The sequence below is a fragment of the Rana temporaria genome, chromosome 4 (genome assembly GCF_905171775.1).
Source record: "Rana temporaria chromosome 4, aRanTem1.1, whole genome shotgun sequence".
Taxonomy (NCBI): Eukaryota; Metazoa; Chordata; class Amphibia; order Anura; family Ranidae; genus Rana; species Rana temporaria.
The window spans coordinates 446,479,625-446,499,924 of record NC_053492.1 but is presented as its reverse complement, the minus strand read 5'-3'; the positions used below and the strand labels follow the sequence as shown (position 1 = coordinate 446,499,924).

Below are 20,300 nucleotides of genomic sequence, written 5' to 3'. Positions count from 1 at the left end.
TTGACTTCAAAGGCATGCAATACCACATGTGGCCAGAGGTGGGGGCGCCGGAGAGCCTCGGAAATGATCGGGGACAGCTCGGTTGACCTGGGAAAGGCTCGGAAACACTCGGGTACGAAGTATTTCCGAACGGTTCCGGCGCCCCCGCACCTCAGGCCAAATGCGGTACTGCACACCCCATTAGCTTGGATTTTGATCATTTTGTGAGACACCCGCAAACCGTGTCAGAATAAAAAAAAAAAGTTGCTTTCAAAATGCTTGTTAACCGCGTTACTCGGAAACCAAGGTTCCACTGTATAGGGAGATGCAAGATAAACACACCACAGACCATAACTTTACCTATAAGAGCCTCTTTGTTACACTGAAATAGTATCATGATCAGTGAGAGGTTTCGACTGCAAAACTCTCAAAGAAGAAGACACTGCCCACCCACCATCATGTAGAAAAACATGACACAAAAGTGCAGTAGTATGAAAAGCTGTCTCCTGTAGAACAGCAAAATATTTAGGCCCAGATTCTCGTAGATCGGGCGTATCTCTGCGGCGGCGTAACGCATGTCATTTACGTTACGCCGCCGCAAGTTTTTCATGCAAGTGCTTTATTCACAAAGCACTTGCGTGTAAAGTTGCGGCGGCGTAGCGTAAATCACGTGGCGTAAGGCCGTGTAATTCAAATTTGGCGGGTAGGGGGCGTGTTTCATTTAAATGAAGCGCGTTCCCCGCGCCGAACGAACTGCGCATGCGCCGTCCGTAAAAAATCCCAGGGTGCATTGCTCCAAATGACGTCGCAAGGACGTCATTGTTTTCGACATGAACGTAAATGGCGTCCAGCCCCATTCACGGACGACTTACGCAAACAACGTAACTTTTCACATTTCGACGCGGGAACGTCGGCCATACTTAACATTGGTTGCGCCTCATATAGCAGGGGCAACTTTACGCCGGTACAAGCCTAACGTAAACGTCGTAACTTTACTGCGTCGGCCGCGCGAACGTTCGGGAATTCGCGTATCTAGCTAATTTGCATACTCGACGGGGAAAACGACGGAGGCGACACCTAGCGGACAAAAAAAATAAATTGCATTTAAGATCCGACGGCGTAAGAGCCTTACGCCTGTCGGATCTAATGGTTATCTATGCGTAACTGATTCTAAGAATCAGTCGCATAGATACGACGGCCCAGATTAGGACTTACGACGGCGTACATGGCGTTGCGCCGTCGTAAGCCCTTTGAGACTCTGGGCCTAACTCTATATTTTATTAATAAAAAGTCTGACGGATTCAACAAATATAAGTGGATAAAATCACAGTGGCTTAGTGGTTAGCACTTCTGTCTTGCAGCACTAGGGTCCTTGGTTTAACCACTTGCCGACCTCCTCATGTAGATATACGTCAGCAGAATGGCACGGACAGGCACATGTACGTACCTGTACGTCCTCTGCTTGACGTGGGTCGGGGGTCCGATCGGGACCCCCCCGCTACATGCGGCGGTCGGCAAGCCTCGGGGAGCGATCCGGAGCTGGAGAGCCGTGTGTAAACACGGCTTCCCCGTGCTTCACTATGGCGGCGCATCGATCGAGTGATCCCTTATATAAGGGAGACTCGATCGATCACGTCAGTCCTACAGCCACACCCCCCTACAGTTGTAAACACACACTAAGTGAACACTAAATGTTACAGCGCCCCCTGTGTTTAACTCCCAAACTGCAACTGTCATTTTCACAATAAAGAATGCAATTTAAATGCATTTTTTGCTGTGAAAATGACAATGGTCCCAAAAATTTGTCAAAATTGTCCGAAGTGTCCGCCATAATGTCGCAGTCACGAAAAAAAAACGCTAATCGCCGCCATTAGTAGTAAAAAAAATAAAAAAAATAAAAATGCAATAAAACTATCCCCTATTTTGTAAACGCTATAAATTTTGCGCAAACCAACCGATAAACGATTATTGCGATTTTTTTTACCAAAAATAGGTAGAAGAATACGTATCGGCCTAAACTGAGGAAAAAAAATGTTTTATATATGTTTTTGGGGGATATTTATTATAGCAAAAAGTAAAAAAATATTGCATTTTTTTCAAAATTGTCGCTCTATTTTTGTTTATAGTGCAAAAAATAAAAACCGCAGAGGTGATCAAATACCACCAAAAGAAAGCTCTATTTGTGGGGAAAAAAGGACGCCAATTTTGTTTGGGAGCCACGTCGCACGACCGCGCAATTGTCTGTTAAAGCGACGCAGTCCCGAACTGTAAAAACCCCTTGGGTCTTTAGGCAGCATATTGGTCCGGGGCTTAAGTGGTTAAATTCCATCCAGGGCATCACCTGCATGGAGATTGCATGTTCTCCCTGTGCATGAGTAGGTTTTCTTTTAGTACTTTACTTTCCTCCCACATTCTAAAGACATTCTGGTAGCTCTAGTACAGTGATGGCGAACCTGCAGTGTGCATGAGCATCATGGGAAATTTTCGTCCAAAAGATCTGGGGTGCCAAGGTTTGCCATCACTGCTCTAATATATATGTATGCATGTCAGATAAGGACCTTAGATTGTAAGCCCCTTGGGGGCAATGACTGATGTGAATGTACTGTGTGTAAGGCGCTATGTAAATTATCGGTGCCATACTAATACTATAAATAAATAAATGTAATTTACCATGGGAGGAAAATGTCTTTCAAAAATCTTCTTCCATAACTCCATAGGAGTGCGTACATGAATCTGCCTCAGGTCACTGTCAGATGCAGGGGGCGATCCTAAATATCAGAAGAAATGTACCTGCGTTAGATTAGACCTGGTTTATAATGAAGGTGAGAAGAATGATGACAGAACTCACCGATCTGACTGAAGGAATCCGTTCCTGCTGGAATGACCAGCGGCTTATTGTGATCAACCGACACAAGTTTGCTGAAAAAACAAAATGATGAAATATTAAATAATTTATCATGTTAGGGCTGCGGGACTAAGGACAGCAAACAGCCGGATGAAAAGGGAAGCAGTTTCCAACAGGAGTCCATCAGATGCCGCCATTCTTTCCAGTGCAGTGACAATGAAATGTATACTAAGATCTCTATTCAGCTTTTATTCAGTTTCATCTCCCTTTGACAGGTCTAAAGGGATGTCGGGGACACTAAGGCCCCTTTCACACTGGGCACGGGAGGTGCGGTGGCGGTATAGCGGCGCGATTTTTAGCATCGCTATACTGTCAAATTTACTCTGCAGAGGCGCATTGCCAGCGGTATTATTGCGGTTTCCCATTGATTTCAATGGGAAGGAGCGGTGTAGGAGCGGTAAACACCCCGCTCCTATACCACTCCAAAGATGCGGCTAGCAGGACTTTTGGAGCGGTCCTGCTAGCGCACCGCTTCAATGTAAAAGCCTTTGGGCTTTCACAATGAAAACTGCAGGGCACAATGTTTTCAGGCGGTATAGCAGCGCTATTTTTAATGCTAAACCGCCTGAAAAACGCGTCAGTGTGAAAGGAGCCTTAATGCTACCTCACCGGAATTGATCATTTCATTTTAGTAAAAGACAGAATCTCCCACTTAGAATGCTTAGGTAATAATCTGCAGAAAACATAAAAAAAAAAGACTTTGCAAGGCCTATTGCAGGGAATTGCAACTATTCGCCCCTAACATTAACCCCTAATATTGACCCCTAACCCTAAGGCCCCGTACACACGAGGGGACATGTCCGATGAAAACGGTCCGTGGACCGTTTTCATCGGACATGTCCGCTCAGAGATTTCTGTCTGATGGTTGTACACACCATCAAACAGAAATCCGAGCGGACACGATACGTGGTGACGTGGCCGCGCCGTCGCCGCGACGATGATGCGGCGACGTGCGCGGCCCTGGAAGGTCAATGCTTCCACGCATGCGTCGAATCACTTTGACGCATGCGAGGGCTTTCGGCCGAGCGGACATGTCCGGTGAGTCTGTACAGACGACCGAACATGTCCGACGGACAGGCTTCCAGCGGACATGTTTCTTAGCATGCTAAGAAACATGTCCGCTGGAAACCTGTCCGATCCGCCGGAAAATTGTCCGGTCGGCCGTACACACGACCGAACATGTCCGCTGAAACTGGTCCGCGGACCAGTTTCAGCGGACATGTTCGGTCGAGTGTACGGGGCCTTATATTTACTTCTAATCCGAATATTAACCCCCCAATCATAACATTAACCCCTAATCCCTAACCCTAATATTGACCCCTACTCCAACCTCAAACGATAATAATAATCCCTAACCACAATATTGGCCCCTACTGCTAACCCCAAACTATAATATTAAACCCTAACCCGAATCCTAACCCCTAACATTGACCCCAACCCAACAAAATAAATACCAAAAAATTAGGTAAATAAGAAAATAAGTCAATTAACCCCTAATCATAACCTTTAACCTCTAAGGCCCTGTACACATGAGAGGATATCCGCTGGAAACGGTCCACCGGACCGTTTCCAGCGGATGAATCCTATGGCGGATTTGGATCTGATGGCTGTACACACCATCAGATCGAAATCCGCGCGGAATACATGACGCGGCGACGCTGGAAGGTAAATACTTCCACGCATGCGTCGAATCATTACGACGCATGCGAGGGAGGGGAGCGGACGGACTAATCCGGTGAGTCTGTACAGACGACCGGATCAGACCGCTGGACTGGATTCCAGCGGATAGATTTTGTAGCATGCTACAAAATCTTTATCCGCTGGGAATCCGTCGGCTGGATTTTTATCCGCCGGGAAATGTCCGCTCGGACGTACAGACGACCGGATCTATCTGCTGGAACTGATCCGCGGATCAATCCCAGTGGATAGATCCGGTCGTCTGTACGAGGCCTAACCCTTAACCCCTTTAAAAAGCAAAAAACTTTATAATAATAAAAATAAATTGAATAATAAATAAAAGCGGATGAAAAGGCTGAAAAACCATAGCAACAAATGAAATAGATGATATTTTTCTTTTTTGACTAAAAAAAGCTCAAAAACGCTTTAAAAATACTGTACAAAAATGTTCATACAAAAGCAAAAAAAAAAAAAACACTAAAAAAAAAAAAACATTCAGGTGTGAATATAACCTAAAAACTCACTGAAACGCACATAAAACCGGATGTGAATTATGTAAACTCATGTTCTGCAAGTGAAATCTGTTTGGTTTCCCCGTCAGTTTTCATGCGTGTATTGTGTGAAGGAGCCCTTAATAGGATGAGGCTTGGAGGTGTGTTTCAGCATTACAGATCTTTACTATTTCACAAGTTCTACAAGAAAACCCCAAAAAACATAAGCAATGAATACTAAAAGAACGAACGCGGTAAAATAAATCCACATTGAAAATAACCTTCGTTCTCTTTGCCCATTTGTATTCTGTGACTCCCCTTCCCTCCATAGCCGATCCTCCATTCTGATGTACATTCCTAGCAAACCAAAGTGCGTTACATAGAAACTGAATGACTGAAGTCAACCCGTCAAAGCTTACCATCGCCCTTCTCTTAATCCCTTTTCTGTTTCACCAGGCAAACAGGAAAAACACTAAACACGTTAAAGCTTTTTCTCATTGCTCTGCAGATAAAATCCATACGGACTCAGTTGGATTTCCCTAAGGCTAAACTTGTAACCTTCACAGACCTCCCATTATATGAGAGCAGCCAAGCACTTACACATTTAGCTCTGCTGGAGAGAAATCTCAAACCCATTTCTAGTTTGCATTTACTGCGGCCTTTTGATCACTTACTTTCTGTGATGTTTAAGTTAAGACCCTCGGCATGGAGTCTCTCATTAAGTAAATAAACTGCCATGAATAGCCCATAACAGTTTCTAAAAAATCGGCATGGTTGTTGTTGGAGGGGGGTGGGGCAAGTTATCGCAAATAAGTACATCATTTACACCCAAAAAATAGAAGATTTTGAAGGGAAGTATCAGGGGAATTTGAAAATGTGCAGACAGCAGAGATAGATAGCTAGATTCACGTAGGGTGTCCTAACTTTGCGGCGGCGTAGCAGCTTAGCGTGTTTAGGCTACGCCGCCGTAAGTTAGCGAGGCAAGTACATGATTCACAATGTACTTGCCTGCTAAGTTACGGCAGCGTAGCCTAAAGCGGGCGGGCGTAAGGGCGCCTAATTCAAATTTGTCTGAGGGGGCGTGTTTTATGGTAATGAGGCTTGACCCAACGCGATTGACTTTTTTTGAACTGCGCATGCGCCGTGCGCCTACATTTCCCAGTGTGCATTGCGGCTATGTCCGCCGCACGGGCCTATTGATTTCGACGTGGACGTAAACTACGTAAATCCCTATTCACGGACGACTTACGCAAACGACGTAAAATTTTCGAATTTCGAAGCGGGAACGGCGGCCATACTTCAACATTGGCTACTTTAATGGGGGCATCTTTAACTTTAGGCGGCCTATGTCTTACGTAAACAGCGTAAATGTACTGCGGCGGCCGGGCGTACGTTTGTGAATAGGCGTATCTACTGATTTACATATTCTACGCCGACCGCAATGGAAGCGCCACCTAGCGGCCAGCCGAAATATTGCAACCTAAGATAGGACGGCGCAAGCTTAAGTTTAAGCGTATCTCTGTTTGAGAATACACTTAAACATAGGTCGGCGCAGATTCTGAGTTAGGTCGGCGTATCTACTGATACGCCGACCTAACTCTACCTGAATCTAGCGAATGGTCACTAAGCACAAGCTTAAAGTGGAAGATGGAGTCCATTATCCCAGATATATACAGAGTTGTTGCCGTCCATTCAGGTTGGCCTGGATGATCTGCTGTGCCGTTTTTGGCGGGCTGAGGTGCAGGAACTAGACAGCGAAGACTGAAAAGATAGGTGGGATTACCCACTTCAGCTGTTGATTGCGACTAGAGACAGACTGACCAAATTAAAATTTTTACACAGGATCTAATACATGCCACAATGCTTGCACCGCATATACCCCGCCTTCTCGGCTAGCTGTTGGAGAGGCTCTAGCACTCCTGTAGGCTACGCGCATATCTTTTGGGATTGTCCACGGATTCAGTATTATTGGCAGGAGATGACGCAATTCCTCCATAGGTTAACCACCATACCTATACCTTTGACGGTTAGTATTTGTCTTCTTGCACTAGTGGACTCGTTGGCATTTGCTAAAGCAACGCTTACTCTACTAGGCATCCTCCAATTTTTTGCTAGAAAGACCATAGTACTTAAATGGACGTCAGCTAGGCCCCCTACCTTGTCCTCATGGAAATAGTTAGATAATGCTGCGATACCCCTTTATAAAGCAACATACTTATCCAGAGGATGCCCCAATAAGTATGAAAAAGTTTGGCACCTGTGGACGGACTCGGATTCCACGGTAGAGGACCAGGAATCAGTGAATCAATCTAATTTGACTTCTTGAGTATCTATTTGGCTCTACAGTGAACTGAGGTCTATACTTAAGATGATTGGGCGGTTGTATAAGCTTGGATGTCAGTGTAACAACACCCTAAACCTATTACTCTTGTAGTATCAAGCTCTGGTGGATAGGGAAGAGAGTCCTCCAGGAAAAGTTACTCCTTGCCATAATCCTATCTACTGTAGATCTGAGCAGTGTGTGTTTAGAGTTCTATGATAAGTTGTAAGTTGTGAGTAAGGATGAGCTCCGGCGTGTTCGCATAGAACACGTGCAGAGCCCGCCAGGAAGTCGGCACCCGCGCTGCGCTAATCTCTGCAGCCGAGCATCGGACAATGTCTGCCTGGCTGTGATTAGCGCAGCGCGGGTGCTGACTTCCTGGCGGGCTCTGCACGTGTTCTATGCGAACACGCCGGAGCTCATCCTCAGTTGTGAGTTGTACTCTATTATGCACATGGCTATGTGCACCTGTTAGCCTGGGTATGCCCCAAAATGGCAATGTTTTGTACCTTTAAACCATATAATTTCTAATAAATTCTAATAAAGAAATAAAAAAAAGGAAGTACAGTCTGCTGAACATATGAGGACCTCTATGATAACAGAACGCAGAACAACATAAACAAAATGAACAGAACAAGTCACTGATTGAATTACTAGTTGCGTAGATTTTCTCTTAAAGCCGGACTTGCGCATTCAAATCATGTTACACCCTGAATATGGGTGTAACATGTTATGAAAGGTGAACTTATACTTTCATTTAATCTTGAAATATTTAAGTGAAACTAAACTGTGTCTGAGCACCATCATATGAAACTCCCCCATCCATCCACAGCTCCATTTTTTTATTTAGTAGAGAAATCACTTAGAAAAACACCCCCTAGGCTTTCTAGTCATGGCCTTCCTGAGTATAGGGCAGATGATTTATGTAGCATTTACTGCCCTTAGCTCAGGCATGCTTAGCTGAGAAAGCCTCTCCTCCAAATGAAAAAATAAATACTGTATTTATTGGCGTATAACACTCACCTTTTTCACCTTTTTACCCTGAAAATAGAGGGTAAACTGTGCCTGCGTGTTATACGCAGGAGGCTGTGGAAGGTTTTTTCCTGAAACTTCCCTCTTAAAATTAGGGTGCGTGTTATACGCCGATAAATACGGTAAATAAATGCCCGCAAATACGACTTTGATCTCATAATGGCGAATCAAGGAGATAGCAAATTATTTGGGAGAAAATAGGATTTTTGTACTCACCGTAAAATCCATTTCTCTGAGTTCATAGACGGACACAGCCTTCATTGACATTAGGGTTATGCTTCTCCTGGTAGGAAGAAGCATAACCCTAATGTCAATGAAGGCTGTGTCCGTCTATGAACGGAAGAGAAAAAGGATTTTCCTTATCTGTATAGTGACAACTGCAAATGATAAGGCAATAATTCTGCCATAGATGAATGAAAATTTGGCCAGTTCCTGCTGGACTGTGTGAATTTTGATCCGTCTATGCCCATCTTTACCTAGTGAAAATCTCTGCAAATTTACTTCCTTAAATTCTGTGACACAAATTCACTATGCCCTGTGGGTAGGCACTGCTGTCACACATTTCACAGAGCCTGCAATCTCAGCTACAGAGGAGCTAAAAGGAGGAGGAGTTGTGGGAGGTGGAGTCAGTACAGGAATCACCGCTTGCAGATAGCAAGGTACTATGGGATACATAGTCCTTAGAAATCAAAGGTAAACAGCAGAGAAGAAGCTGCAAAGCATGCAAAGAATCCAGGACGTTGTGAAAAGAGATGACCAGCAGACAGGCAGCACTCACAACATGAAATTAGATTTTTCAAGTAAGATTATATTGGATTTTCAAATATAACTATTGTTTGTATTGTCATTACAATGCTGATGTTTTAAAATGAAAGTGTATGCTGTGACTATAAAGCCCAATTAATGCCTTCATGACACTTATATTGCAGAGCACACTGTCTGTTTACTTTTTGACTGCTTTTCTCTATCTGAAAATCCACATGGGGCCATACAAAGGATCAATAACCCTCATCCGTTTCATTCAGTTGTGTGTGCTGTAAAATAGACTTAAACAGCAGGAGATTTACATTTTAAATACAGGGTCTATTAAGGCTTTTAACATAACACCATTAAACAGTATTAGCCGGATTCAGAAAGACTTACGACGGCGTATCAGTATATATGCCGTCGTAAGTCCGAATGCGCGCCGTCGTATATTTAAGCGTATTCTGGAAACCAGATACGCTTAAATTTGGCCAAGATACGACCGACGTAAGTCTCCTACGCCGTCGTATCTTATGTGCATATTTACGCTGGCCGCTAGGGGCGTGTACGTGGATTTACGTGTCGAATATGTAAATGAGCAAGATACGCCGATTCACGAATGTACGTACGCCCGTCGCTGTAAGCTACGCCGTTTACGTAAGACATACGCCAGCGTAAAGATAAACCACCAAAAAGATGGCGCAGCCCATGCAAGGTATGGACGACGGAACAGCCGTCGTATTTTATGTATTTTGCGTAAGCGTACGTGATGGGGCTGGGCGTAGGTTACGTTCACGTCGAAAGCATTGAGCCAACGTCGTTTCGTAGGGAGTATTTGCGACGTGATTCTGAGCATGCGCGCGCATGCGCCGTACGAACGGCCCTCATTTACATGGGGTCACGGTTAATTTAAATGTAGCCCGCCCACTACATGCCTACTTTGAATTAGGCGGGGTTACGCCGGCCCATTTGCGCTACGCCGACGTAACTTACGGAGCAAGTGCTCTGTGAATACTGTACTTGCCTCACTATGTTACGTCGGCGTACTGCAAATGGGATGCGTTATGCCGGCCAAAAGATACGCCATTGTATCTGAATCTGGCTATATATATCTGCTGGATGTAAGTGGTATATATAAATATTTTTAAAAAAAATGTATGGGCAATATCTCATATCCACCTGGCTAAAATACAAATGAAATAATGAAAGTAGTAAAGAAAAAAAAAATCCTACAAACACCAATTGTACATGTTGGAAATACTTTTTTGGAATCTTTATTTCCTTACCTTTTATCTTGTCCAAAGGCCAAGTGATTCACAAACAAACGCATAACTCCTTTATGGGTTTCAGACTTGCTTGTGAACTGAAAAAAGAATAGATATCATCCTGTGAGAGAGCCAATGTCCCTTGATCAACATTTTAATTGGCGATTTACTACTGCCAGCTCCTAGTATTAGTATTATTCAGCTTAGACAGAAAAGTCAAGCTTCTGCCAAACTTTTTTTTGGTTTTGGATAGTATGGATCATTTTCCTTTTTATTACCAGCTGTACCCTTGTGAGGACAGATCCTATATCTTGATGTGGTTCATGAACATAAATTCCCTTCCTCAGAAGTGAATGTTACTTAGGAGATATGAATCAGCTTGAGAGTAAAAATGCAGTACTTTAGGAAGGAAAACACCAAGGACGTCTGTTCCAAGAACCATGGGGGGGAGACCAAGAACCCAAAGAGGTAGAAGAGGACCCCAAGGATGGCACAAGGCAAGATTTGGATCTAGAATGCTTTCTTGTGTCTTAACTGGATCTCTAGTACTTCTAAGGTATCTGGGGGCCACTGTGGCTCAACAAATATGCAGTGGAACCTCGTATTGCGAGTAACGCGGTTAACGAGCGTTTCGCAATATGGGCACTGTATTTTTTAAAATCCTAACACAGTTTGCGAGTGTTGTCTCGCAAAATGAGCAGGATTCAAGCCAAAGCGATGTGCAGTACCGCCTGAGGTGGGGGGGTGCTGGAGCCGTTTGGAAATGATCGGAAAGACTCGGAAATACGCCGTTCCCGAGCCTTTCTGATGTTTGCCAAGGTCAGCCAAGCTGTCCTCTGGCCTTTTCGTGTGTTCCCGAGGCTGTCCAGCCCCCCCCCCCACCTCTGGCCGCATGTGATATTGCATGCCATTGAAGTCAATGCAGAAAAAAATATTTTTGTTTCCATTGACTTCAATGGGGAAACTCGCTTTGATTTGCGAGTACTTTGGATTACAAGCATTCTTCTGGAACGGATTATGCTCATAATCCGAGGTTCCCCTGTATCATCTTTTGTCACCTTGTGCCATTCTTGGAGCCCTTTTCTATTTCTTTGGGTTCTTGGTTTCCCCCATGGTTCCCAATACAGAAGCCTTTGGTGTTTTCCCTCCTGAAATGTATAATTTTTATCCTCAAAGCTAATACCCTAGGATAAGTATACATTTTTATTTATTTTTTTAAATAAAAAAAGTGTCAGTTACTGCATTTTCAGGAGAGTCCAATCATATTTGAAAATTACAGTTACATGGCTGAAAATAAAGTTCCATTAAACTAGTATAAATGTTTTCTGAATCCAATCCATTTTCGGAAAACCACTTGGAGGTTTTAAATATTTATAATTTATGCTTTTTATATACAGTATATTGAGGTTGGTTTACTACTACTGGAGAGTGAACAATATGGTGCAGCTGTGCATGATATCCAATGAGCTTCTAACTTCAGCTTGTTTAGTTAAAGTGGTTCTAAAACTTAAATATTTTTACCTTAAAGTGAATGTAAACCCCCACATTTTTTTAATTTAAGACTCATAACTGTTACAGCAGAGGATGCCATTAAATATGTGCACAGTCTTGCCACTAACAGTTAATTTCAGCTCTGAGCAATCCTCTTATCTTTATTCAGTAAGATAAAAACAGAGGGCCAGATCCACAGCCGCCGAGCGCAACTTAACTTTTCAGAGTTAAGTTACACTGCCGCAAATCTCCCAAGTTAGGTGCCGATCCACAAAGCACTTACCTGGAAATTTGCGGCGGTGTAACTTAACTCCGTCCGGCGCAAGGCGTTCCTAATACAAATGGGCGATTCCCATTTAAATTAGGCGTGCTCCCGCGCCGGACGTACTGCGCATGCTCCATCGGGTAACTTACCCGACGTGCATTGTGCTAACTGACGTCGCTCCGACGTCATTTGCTTAGACGTTAACGTAAATGGCGTCCAGCGCCATTCACGAACGTCTTACGCAAACGACGTAGAGTTGAAAATTTCGACGCGGGAACGACGGCCATACTTAATAGGGCTTAGTCAAATAGGACTCAGCCCTATTTTTACGCGGCGTAACTCGACGTAAACGACGTAGATTTAGCGCGACGGGCCGTCGGAACGTTCGTGGATCGCCGTAAGTGTTCATTTGCATATTCTAGGCCGGCCGCAATGGCCTCGCCACCTAGCGGCCGGCCTAGAATTGCATCCTTAAGATCCGACAGTGTAATTAAATTACACATGTCGGATCTTCTGCCTATCTATGGTAAACTGATTCTGTGGATCAGTTCCATAGATAGAAACAGGGATACGACGGCGTATCAGTAGATACGCCGGCGTATCCCTTTTGTGGATTACCCCCAGAAACACAGAGAAATAGGGGTCCATTTTTCCCCTTGCTGTGAGCGACAGGTGATTTCCTTATCTCATGCAGGAGTGTGAGAGAGGCATTCTGTGTACTTCACATCCCCCTTCTTTCTTCTCCAGCTCTCCCAGGATTGGCTGCTCCACACCTCAGCATGATTGGGCATGCTGAAGTCATGTGGGGACTTTCCTGGGTTTTGACCGGATGTTAGTGATCATGGGTAGGGATGAGCTCCGGCATGTTCGCACAGTCCACGTGCAGATCCCGCCAGGAAGTCAGCACGGCGCTGCAATAATCACAGGCAGGGAGACATTGTCCCGATGCTTGGCTGCAGAGATCGGGAAATGTCTCCCTGCCTGTGGTTAGCGCCGTGCCGCGCAGACTTCCTGGCGAGCTCTGCACGTGAACTGCGTGAACACACCAGAGCTCATTCCAAAAAAATATATTTAACATTTTCTTAAATATGTAAATCAGTTTACAATACAAACCAAAAGAGATGCGCCATAAAAGTGCGATACGAATCGAAGAGTTTTGCATATAACTTTGCGTCTTTCAGATTCAAAATCCTAAAATGTAGATAATAAGCAGTTAGACCAATGAAAAAAACCCACATTCAAATGAAAAGTTGATGGCAAGCTTTACTTTAAATAATAAACGAGGGGAACGTGTGTCACCAGAACAGGAAGACACAGAAGGTATCAAAGGCTTTCTCCATTCTACAACAGAAAATGTTGCTGATCCCTCTGTAGCAGTGGTTCTCAACCTCAGTCCTCAAGTACCCCCAACAGGCCATGTTTTGGGAACTTCCCTTAGATAAAATAGCTCTTATCAATACCACGTATATTAATTTTAAGCAGTTGTGCAGGGTAAAAGAAAACCTGAAAACATGGCCCCTATGGGGTACTTTAGTGAGTGAATAACTTGTATAGCGCTACAAATGCGAACTAAATCGCCTTTAGCAGCCAGTGTCCTCCTGTGTCTTCAGAAGAGGTGGGTCTTAGGCCTCGTACACACGACGGAACATTTTCATCGGACATGTCCCGTCGTGTGTACGAGGCCTAAAGCTTCTTCCTGAAGGCCCAATGGTTTTCTTCCAAGCGGATGTCCGTCGATAGAGCGTTCCATAGCTGGGGTCCTTGGACTGTGAATCTTCGATCACCTTTTGATTTGTAGCGGGTCTTGGGGATGTGGAGGAGGTTTTGGCTAGTTGACCAGAGGGGGCAACTTGGGATGTAGTGCTTGAGGATTGAGGTTGAGAACCACTGCTCTGTACTATCATTTCCTGTCTTGGTAACATACTGTCACTGGGCCAGGAAATAAGGAGGAAAACAGAACCAGATGGAGATAAATAAATCTCTGTTAAAAACATCTATTAAAAGTGTAAGAGGTGTGTCTAAAAAGTTTCTTGAATGGTATCAGAAAACCAACAAAACAGAAGACACAAATTGCCTTTATTGGCCTTCAAAATAATCGCCATCCTTCACAACACACTTTTGGCAACTATCATTAAGCTTCTGGAATCTCTCAGCAAAGGTCTCTTTAGGAATCGATTGCAGAACCACTGTCACACATTCTTGGATTGCTGCCCTGTCTGCAAAACGTGCGCCTTTCATGACGCTCTTCAGGTTGAGAAATAGAAAGAAGTCCAGAAGACGATGAATGCCGTTCCATCGATTGCCGCTTGGATTCCGGATCGAACTGGTAGCACCAGGTCTCATCACCCATCCCCTGTAATGGTGGTTCGCAGAAAGGATGGATCCTGGTCACACATGGTAATGAAATCTCCAGAGGTTTCCATCCGTTTTGCTTTCTGTTCGTCTGTCAGCTTGTACAGCACAAACCGGGAACAGATCTTCTGCTTAACCAAATCTTCACGGACAATGGTGCGCATGTGTCCTTGCTAATGTTTGATTCCTCCGCCATCAATCGTCAGTCGCCCATAACGTGCCAGCCTTTGTCACATTCGCTCGATCATATCTGGGGTTCTGCTTGTTGATGGCCGACCTGAACGTGGATCATCCTAAGTTGTTTCCTTCCCGTTGCAAAAGCGTTTGAACCAGTCCTAAACACATTTTCTGCTCACGGCTTCCATCCCGTACACTTGCACCAACATTTCATGCATCTCTGTGGCCGCTTTCCCCAGTTTGTAGCAGATCTTGATGTTAACTCGTTGCTCCATTGCACTGTGACCCTACCTTTCACATTGACTACATTTGACTGCCCGCAGCGGGTTTACCCTGGCAGTCACATGTACTCCTCGCTAGGTGGCGTGTCTCAACGCATCTCTGGATAGCCATATGCATGTGCATGCAACTGGCCCACGTTGCCTTTGAGATATCGGACCATTCACCAAAAGTTATTAGACACACCTTGTATGTATAACTAAAACTGTTGTAATTTTATTTAATAGACTATGGAAGGGTTAAAACCCCTGCCAGATAATTTTTTTCTGTCTGTAAACCATTGGGGAGATTTACCCTCAATTCCTGATCTAAAAACAAAACAGTAAGTGAGAGAACGTCACTAAAAGCAAGTGGAATACCCCTCTTAAGCTGGTTGAACACTCATGGAAATTTAGCTGGTCCGTGCTGAAGCGGCCAAATTCCAATCAGTGTGTGGGCTCCCCTCCTTGTTTCATTGACTTCTGTCGAAGAGACATGTTGGAACATTTTCTGTCAATCAATGGCTGCATCTGCTGATCAGTGTATTCTGACAGTGGTTGCCTACGTTTTCATAACACAATGTCCTAGTGGGGGCAGATTCCTCCAGTCACCTCGCATGTGTGGATGAAGACATTGTTTTCCATTCAGACAGGTGGCTGAACAAAAAAAAACTAAGGCCCAGATTCTCAAAGGAGATACGACGGCGTATCTCCAGATACGCCGTCGTATCTCTGAGTCTGAGCCGTCGTATCTATGCGCCTGATTCTTAGAATCAGTTACGCATAGATTTGTATTAGATCCGACCGGCGTAAGTCTCTTACGCCGTCGGATCTTAACTGCATATTTACGCTGGCCGCTAGGGGCGTGTACGCTGATTTACGCCTAAAAATATGTAAATCAGCTAGATACGCAAATTCACGAACGTACGCCCGGCCGACGCAGTACAGATACGCCGTTTACGTTAGACTTTTCCCGGCGTAAAGTTACCCCTGCTATATGAGGCATACATGCGGCGTACCAATGTTAAGTATGGACGTCTTTCCCGCGTTGAAATTTGAAAATTTTACGTTGTTTGCGTAAGTCGTCAATGAATGGGGCTGGACGTAATTTAAGTTCACGTCGAAACCAATACGTCCTTGCGGCGTACTTTGGAGCAATGCACACTAGGACATGTCCACAGACGGCGCATGCGCCGTTCGTAAAAAGCGTCATTTACGTGAGGTCACATAACATTTACATAACACACGCCCACATCTTCCACATTTGAATTAGGCGGGCTTACGCCGGCCTATTTACGCTACGCCGCCGCAACTTACGGAGCAAGTGCTTTGAGAATACTGCACTTGCCCGTCTAAGTTGCAGAGGCGTAACGTAAATAGGATACGTTACGCCCGCTCAAAGATGCGCCACTGTACGTGAATCCGGGCCTAAATGTTTGTGGCCAGCTTTAGACAATAATCATTACAGCATCTCACACTATAGTATGACGCTTACCTGAAATAGATCATATTTGCTTCCGATAATTAGTAAAGGCAATGGAAATGGATTAATCAGTTCTCTGTCCTGTTTGATTTAAAAATGGATATAAATAAATAATAGTCATGGGACCCGACAGCATAAAATCAACCAGTACTGCAAGGTATGGTTTAAAAAGCAGCTTTAAGAAATAGGTAGAGACTGTCAGTCATCTATTACATTACGGTAACAATAGAATGTCTGTTTAATTGATCTTAACCACTTAAGCCCCGGACCAATATGCTGGCTAAAGACCCAAGGGTTTTTTACAGTTCGGGACTGCGTCGCTTTAACAGACAATTGCGCGGTCGTGCGACGTGGCTCCCAAACAAAATTGGCGTCCTTTTTTTCCCACAAATAGAGCTTTCTTTTGGTGGTATTTGATCACCTCTGCGGTTTTTATTTTTTGCGCTATAAACAAAAATAGAGCGACAATTTAAAAAAAAAATGCAATATTTTTTACTTTTTGCTGTAATAAATATCCCCCAAAAACATATAAAAAAAAATGTTTTCCTCAGTTTAGGCCGATACGTATTCTTCTACCTATTTTTGGTAAAAAAAATCGCAATAATCGTTTATCGGTTGGTTTGCGCAAAATTTATAGCGTTTACAAAATAGGGGATAGTTTTTTTGCATTTTTATTTTTTTAATTTTTTTTACTAGTAATGGCGGCGATCAGCGATTTTTTTCGTGACTGCGACATTATGGCGGACACTTCGGACAATTTTGACACATTTTTGGGACCATTGTCATTTTCACAGCAAAAAATGCATTTAAATTGCATTCTTTATTGTGAAAATGACAGTTGCAGTTTGGGAGTTAAACACAGGGGGCGCTGTAACATTTAGGGATCACCTAGTGTGTGTTTACTAGTGTAGGGGGGTGTGGCTGTAGGACTGACACCATCGATCGAGTCTTCCCTATAAAAGGGATCACTCGATCGATGCGCCGCCACAGTGAAGCACGGGGAAGCCGTGTTTACACACGGCTCTCCCCGTTCTTCAGCTCCGGGGAGCGATCGCGACGGAGCGGCTAAAAACAAATAGCCGCGCAGTCGTCCCGGATCGCTCCCCGAGCGGACCCGACCTCCGCATGTACCGGGGGGGGTGTCCCGATCCCTGTACATGAGGAGGTCGGGAACTGGTTAAAGGCAATCTGTCAGAAACCTGACCAATATATATTGAGAATATTATGAACAATGGCTCAAACGAAATTTACATTCAGGGAAAACGCAGATCATAACATAGTTGGTAAGGTTGAAAAAAAAACACACCAGTCCACCCAGTTTAACCTGTTTTAATGTGCAGGGTGTGTGTGTATTATGTCTCTACCACTTCCCATATCCTTGTATATTGTGTTCAATAAGATGCTCATCTAAGAAGTTATTGAAATTAGTGGCATTACCTGATGAAACCACCAATCGTGGAAGGGAGTTCAACATCCTTACAACATCCTTGTCTGAATTTCTTACTTCCTGTTTCTCCTCAGTAAGCTTTCCACCATAGTCAGCCAGAACAGCTTACTGAGGAGGAACAGGAAGTGAGAAATTCAGACAAAGAAAAAAAAAACACATTTAGAAGGGAAATCTAAGGAAAAGGTAAGTGAACCAACAATGCACTAGCTTAAAGGAACCTATTTAGAAAATAAAAAACGAACCTTTACAACCCTTTTAAAAGGTGAAACTAATATATGAGATAGACTTATTACATGCAAAGCAAGATAGTTCAAGCCATGATTTGTCATAATTGTGATGATTATGGCTTACAGCTCATGAAAACCCCAAATCCACAATCTCCGAAAATTTGAATGTTGTGAAAAGGCAATATTCTAGGCTCAAAGTGTCCCACTCTAATCAGCTAATTGAGCCATAATACCTGCAAAGGGTTCCTGAGCCTTTAAATGGTCTCTCAGTCGGAATCACAATCATGGGAAAGACTACTGACCTGACAGTTGTGCAGAAAACCATCATTGGCACCCCCCATAAGGAGGGAAAGCCTCAAAGGGTAATTGCAAAAGAAGTTGGATGTTGCCAAAGTGCTGTATCAAAGCACATTAATAGAAAGTTATGTGGAAAGGAAAAGTGTGGAAGAAAAAGGTGCACAAGCAGCAGGGATGACCGCAGCCTGGAGAAGATTGTCAGGAAAAAGCCATTCAAAAGTGTTGGGGACTTTCACAAGGAGTCAGTGTATCCTCTTTATCTGATGAGAGCAAATTTTGCATTTCATTGGGAAACAAAGGACCCAGAGTATGGAGGAAGATTGGAGAGGCACACACTGCAAGATGCTTGAAGTCCAGTGTGAAGTTTCCACAGTCTCACTGCTATACGTCTCTCGTTGTCTATTTGCTGCCCTGATCACGCTCCTAGAATTTCTTATCGTTTTCTTTGTAGTACAGGAATGTTGATGTTGTCCCCTTGGCTTTATATTATTTAAAAGACATCTTTGTCTTTTTAATGCGTCTTTTTACACTTGAATTTAGCCACCCTGGTTTAGCCTTATGCCGCGTACACGCGACCGTTTTTCGGGTTGTAAAAAAGTACATTTTTTTTAATGTAATTAAAAACGATCGTGTGTGGGCTCCAGAGCATTTTTCACAATGTAAAAAATGGCCATTAAAAATTTAGAACATGCTCTAATTTTTCACAACGTTTTTTAACGTTGTAAAAAATGGTCGTGTGTGGGCTTTAACAACGTGAAAAAAAACTTGCTTGCTCAGAAGCAAGTTATGAGACGGGAGCGCTCATTCTGGTAAAACTAATGGAGATAGCACATTTATCGCGCTGTAACAGACTGAAAAGCACAAATCGTCTTTTACTAACACAAAATCAGCAAAAGCAGCTCCAAGGCTGGCGCCATCCGAATGGAACTTCCCCTTTATAGTGCCGTCGTACGTGCTGTACGTCACCGCGCTTTGCTAGAGCATTTTTTTTCACGATCATGTGTAGGCAAGGCCGTTTTAACGATCGGGTTGAAAAAAAACTTCGTTTTTTTCTAGACCATTAAAAACCCAAAAAATGGTCGCGTGTACGCGGCATTAGTTCTTTTATATTTGTTGCCCATTCGAATACACTGGCTAATGCTATTACCAAAAAAAAAACAAAAACATTAGATCGAGACATATAGGCAGATGAAATTTATGCAGAGCCTAACCCATCCCCTGCTGCTTTCCAAGCCTCCCTTTTTCTTTTCTGAGATATGGGTGGACTCACTCACCAATATGGAGGCTCTGCAGGTGCAGAGGCTGGGCCAAGCTCAGTTTACAGAAAAAGTTCATATACTGTAACTTCAAACTGCCCATATCTCTGGATGCACAGATCATTTTGTCTTGCTGTTTACTGAAGATGGTCTAAGAAACAGAAGCAATGCTGGAGGCAACTACCCTTCTCCTTTGTAGCATGCAAAGCAATGCCCAATACATACATATATTTAAAGCCAACAAGCCTTCACCATATTATATACATACCGGATGGTTATTTGGAAAACTTCTCCAGACATTTTTCACAATCTGATTGGCTGCCTTGGAGTTGGACTTCCCAATATCAGCTATAATTGTATCTACATGGTTCTTAGTAACCGGTAAGAGCTTCTCTATTGTGTGCCACAGTTCACTGGGCTTTGAGAGATCAAGAACAAGTACTATGGAAAATGTCCTTAAAAAAAATAGAAAGAAAGGACAATTGGTTCAGTTTATAAAACACAAGCAATAATAATAACCGTACTGCATGCATGAGAAACCATTTATAATGGTTTACTGTGTATTGTAATAAGAAAGACAAGAGCAAACTGGGGCGCCATCTTCTCCATATTCTATTTCTTCACTACAGATTACT

General features: G+C 43.7%; 1 protein-coding gene across 1 annotated transcript in view; it reads right to left on the bottom strand.

Annotated features, from left to right (window-relative positions):
* Nucleotides 1-20,300, bottom strand: part of DYNC2LI1 (dynein cytoplasmic 2 light intermediate chain 1) — a 62,220-nt gene that overhangs the window by 17,752 nt on the left and 24,168 nt on the right. Inside the window, exons 6-11 of the mRNA XM_040351536.1 lie at nucleotides 19,934-20,120; nucleotides 16,451-16,519; nucleotides 13,283-13,360; nucleotides 10,435-10,511; nucleotides 2,828-2,898; nucleotides 2,650-2,747 (exon numbers count right to left, since the gene is read on the bottom strand). Coding sequence (XP_040207470.1) covers nucleotides 2,650-2,747; nucleotides 2,828-2,898; nucleotides 10,435-10,511; nucleotides 13,283-13,360; nucleotides 16,451-16,519; nucleotides 19,934-20,120 — 580 coding nt within the window. The remainder of the gene's footprint in view (nucleotides 1-2,649; nucleotides 2,748-2,827; nucleotides 2,899-10,434; nucleotides 10,512-13,282; nucleotides 13,361-16,450; nucleotides 16,520-19,933; nucleotides 20,121-20,300) is intronic.